We start from the raw sequence: 4,341 nt of genomic DNA on the forward strand, positions 1-4,341 counted from the left end.
AGCCCATGCCACGTTTCGCTGATGAATGATATCTGAGAGTTCTGGAGAAAACCAGGGGTTCTCCCGCCCCTTCACGCTAAATTTCCTAATGGGAGCATGTTTATTTACAATTTTAACAAAACTTTCCTCAAAAAACGTCCAAGCTATCTCAACATCTGGAAACAAACCCATTTGCTCCCATTTGACTTTAGACAAATCATGGTGAAAAGCTTGCTCCTGGAATATTTTCAAATTCCTTTTTCTAATAATGCGTGGTTTGCATTTTGGAATTTTAGTATTCCTTATACCGTATACCTTATACCTTATTCCGTATACATTATGTTATCAGTGCTGTCTTTCCAAAAATGAATTCAAATTTATGACAAAAATTTGATGTCGCAGGCACTTTTAGAAGTTTTAAATGATTTTCGATGCGTTTCAAAAGGTTTGTAACTACCGCCCATGCTGTTTTTTTTAGGAGGAGTACGACAAGTACGGGATCCGCATCCGAGTGAAGTTCCACAGCAGCACTCAGCTCCACGAGCTGACGCCACACCATCAGAGCGGAGGAGAGCGCAGCGTTTCCACCATGCTTTACCTGATGGCCTTACAGGAGCTCAACCGCTGCCCCTTCAGAGTGGTGGATGAGATCAACCAGGTATGAAAGCCTTATTTAAGGTTGATTCTGTTCGATGATCTTTGTTTAAAGTGCCTGTGATGTCAAATTTTTGTAACACATACAAATGCATTTTTAAAAAGAGGAAGAAATTTCATGTTGCTGAGATGAACAGTTGTTGAGATATTTGCCTGTGAAATAACAGGAAGTGATGTCAAAGGGGAATGTCTGCATGTGAACAGAGCATCGCTACAACAGCCAACAACCCAGACTGTAGAGAAGAATCTGATGCTTCTTAAGATTATTTTGAGTCACTATCAGAGAGATGAAGAGTCAGAGTTCAAATAATATTGTTTCAGTAAACAAAGACAGAGATTTTTCTTTGAAAGAGTTCCCCTTTGATGTCACTTCCTGTTTCACTTTGGCTGAGCCAAGTTCAAAAGAAAATATGCCAGTTATGGGACAAAATGGGTTAAATCGTGTGTATTATTCCAACTTCCTTAAATAAAAAGATGTTTTCTTTTGACTTTTTGTATTTGAAGAATAATGCATGTCACAGGCACTTTAAAGTTCTGTCATGAAAGGCAGCGAGTGACATGCAGTCTTTAATAAAACTTTTAAATGTTTTTATCGTCCTACCTGCATATTTGGATAACTGTGTTTGTTCAGGGAATGGATCCTGTAAACGAGAGGAGAGTTTTTGACATCGTGGTCCGAACAGCCTGCAAAGAAACCACTTCTCAGTACTTTTTCATCACACCTAAAGTAAGTGTCCTGTTTCTGAGTAATGAGTTTGATTTTATTTGTGTCACCAGAAGTGGATATAACCAAGTTTTAGGGTGTTTCTTGGGTAAAACTACCTGGTTTATGTTTTATGTTTTTTTCCTGAACTTTCCCTCGTGCTGTTTTTTATTTTATTTTATTTTTGTCTCTGCAGCTTCTGCAGAACCTTCAGTATGCCGAGAAGATGACCATTCTTTTTGTCCACAATGGCTCCTACATGCTCCCTCCCAACGAGTGGAACAGCAAGGCTTTCTTCCAGAGTTGTCTCCAAAGAAAATCCCGAGCCTAAAATCATGAGTTCGAGTTTAAAAACTGACACTAACACAAGTAGATGTCGTTTTAAGGTCAATACCATTTAAACTGTTCATTACATTTTCAAGTTTAAAAACTGACACGAACATGAGTAGATGTCGTTTTAANAAACTGTTCATTACATTTTCAAGTTTAAAAACTGACACGAACATGAGTAGATGTCGTTTTAAGGTCAATACCATTTAAACTGTTCATTACATTTTATTTTTATGTTTCATAATAAGATTTCTCTTTTTATGTCACAGTGTGTAAAGTATTTGGATAAAAGAGTATGGAAAAAGTGGAAGCTAATGTGTTGATATTTTTAAATAAAATTTTTGTAAGCTGTTCCAGGGAAAAGCTGATGTTTTTGTTGGATGTATGGATTTGAAACTGCACAATAATATATGCTTTTTATTTAAAAAGTGCTGGTAAATATCATTAAGCATGTATACATAACTGAAGTGGGGGTTGTTGTTTTTAAAAGACAGCAGTAGAACCAAAAAACACTGAAAACTGATTTATTTCCAGGACTTTGAGGTTAGCAGCAGTTCCAGCAAGCAACTCCATGATAAGGTGAAAACACTGAAGCAGATTTACCTGTAGAGGAAAACATGTTTAAACAAAACAAGACACTAAATGTTGACATCTCCCAGAGCGAGTGGATTTAAGATCCATTTGTAACTGGTTGATCATTTTCTTCCTTATTTATATATTTTCTTCTTTTGTTAATATTTTGGATACTTTACCCAAGCTTCACCTGGATGTCATTTAATGCTGTGAATGGAGGTCCTCTTCAGGTTGACGCATACTTTGATCTCAGCTTCTCGCTCCTTTTCCAACATCGTCTTTAACATTTCCCTTTTTCTGTGGAGTGGCAACTATTTAAAACAACCTGAAGCACATCACATCCAGAACACCCACCTTTGGTGCTCGCAGAGGTTTTCCCTCTGGTACATTTGGTTCTTCGTGCAGAAGGAATCRTTATGATGGTCGTCATCTGGAAGTCAAGACGGTCTTTTGGAAACTAAGGTTGAGATCAGAAAAATAACATTTTAAATGGGTCTGTTGGTTATTTTCAAAGCGGACTCTGACGATGCTCCCTCCAAATAAGTTACTTTTCGACGGCTGCTGGCTTGAGTGGCTGCATCATGGAGGCGGCTCCAGGGTTCTTCTTTTTGGGTGATTTGAACCGTTTTTTACATGTTTGTCTCTAAAAATAACAAATGCGTGTTAAAAAGTATGTTTCCAAAATAAATATTAGTTATTAATTTACAAGACTAATCTGTCAAACAGGCAAATCCTCCTAAAGCTTCCAATTTCCGATTCAAACGGGTTTGTATTTGCACAAATTAAGAATAAATAAATAAACAAAATTAGTTTGGGAGTGATAAGTCAAAAATTAGGTCGTGCTAAAATTTCAAAGAAGAACATTCAATACAACAGGACACGAACCTGCTGCGGCCTGAAACCACTCAAAATGAAGTCGTTTTCCAATTTAGGGAAAGGAAATGGATCCTGGTTTGATATGTTTAAAGCCAACACCAAGTTCTGAAGTCCAAACCTGCCCCAATTCAACTTCAGCTCAAGCTAACACTGACAGCTAACTGCTAACCCTAGTATACCCTGGTTTCCACGCAACTGCAAACTTCCGGTGAATCTTGTGCGAGACACAGCGATTGATGACGTACTTCCGTCAAAATACTTGCCACGCGCATTGCTTCCCGTTCATACCCGCTGCCTGTTGATTTTAGCTTTAGCTCCTAGAACTACACCATGAAAAAGTCACAAAAGTTGACGCACCTGCGTGCTACTGGTACAACAAGTGAGTTCTGTTGTGTGCCGTTGTGTTCAGTGACCAGTAGGTACAATAAAGTACTTAGTTTTTTCAGTTTTCCTGCTAAYGAGGAGTTAAGGCGACAATGGATATTGGCTGTCCGCAGGGAAAACTTAACTATTAAAGGACACACTCGTGTTTGTAGTCGGCATTTCAAACCTGAGGACATTGGACATGGAATGGGAAGACGGAGGTTAAAAAAGGGAGCTGTACCTGCTTTGTTCGAGTGGAACAATTTTTCCCTTCCACTTCCAAGACCCGGGGTTTGGGAGAGAATGCAAAGACCACCACCCCTAGAGGACAGCGAGAAGGAAGAGAACACAGCAGCCTGTACAGCCAGAATAACTCCGGCCCTTAAGGATCATGATTATGTCGATGCTCCAGAACCTGCAGTGGTGGATTTGGTGCTGGAGGCAAATGAAACTCTCCGGGAGGAACTCCGCCAGCTTCAGGAACAGGTAGAGAGCCTGACGGTGAGGCAGCGGTTCGGCATTTATCGTTTTGCTGCTTCCGACAAGGACATACGATTCTTCACAAGGTAGGTGTGTGCATGCATGTGTGTGTTACTCATTTACCTTCAGTGATGTTAGAGAAATATGTCTTGCAGCTTTCTAAGTTATACCAGAGCAGTTTCACTCACTCACTCGTGCGCACACACACACAGTGCACAAAATGCTGTCTTCTCTTCTACCAATATCATTTGTATTATCTGCATACAGTATCTCACCTTTGTTTTACCTCGCAAAGCTTCAAACGCATCCTTAATATATATATACTCACCGGCCACTTTATTAGGTACACCTGTCCAACTGCTCGTTAACACTTAATTTCTAAT

At 39.4% G+C, this 4,341-nt stretch overlaps 2 protein-coding genes across 2 annotated transcripts in view; both read left to right on the forward strand.

The window, feature by feature from the left end:
- Positions 1-1,797, forward strand: part of smc5 (structural maintenance of chromosomes 5) — a 14,330-nt gene extending 12,533 nt beyond the window's left edge. The window contains exons 22-24 of the mRNA XM_014019728.1: positions 458-637; positions 1,265-1,360; positions 1,533-1,797. Coding sequence (XP_013875182.1) covers positions 458-637; positions 1,265-1,360; positions 1,533-1,667 — 411 coding nt within the window. The 3' untranslated portion in view covers positions 1,668-1,797. The remainder of the gene's footprint in view (positions 1-457; positions 638-1,264; positions 1,361-1,532) is intronic.
- Positions 1,798-3,249: 1,452 nt separating this feature from the next.
- Positions 3,250-4,341, forward strand: part of LOC106525482 (uncharacterized) — a gene marked incomplete at its 3' end in the record, with an annotated part of 2,689 nt that continues 1,597 nt past the window's right edge. Inside the window, 1 exon segment of the mRNA XM_014019744.1 lies at positions 3,250-4,044. Within this exon segment, the coding sequence (XP_013875198.1) occupies positions 3,446-4,044 (599 nt within the window).

This window comes from Austrofundulus limnaeus, unplaced genomic scaffold, assembly GCF_001266775.1.
Source record: "Austrofundulus limnaeus strain Quisiro unplaced genomic scaffold, Austrofundulus_limnaeus-1.0 Scaffold3, whole genome shotgun sequence".
NCBI classification, from domain to species: Eukaryota; Metazoa; Chordata; class Actinopteri; order Cyprinodontiformes; family Rivulidae; genus Austrofundulus; species Austrofundulus limnaeus.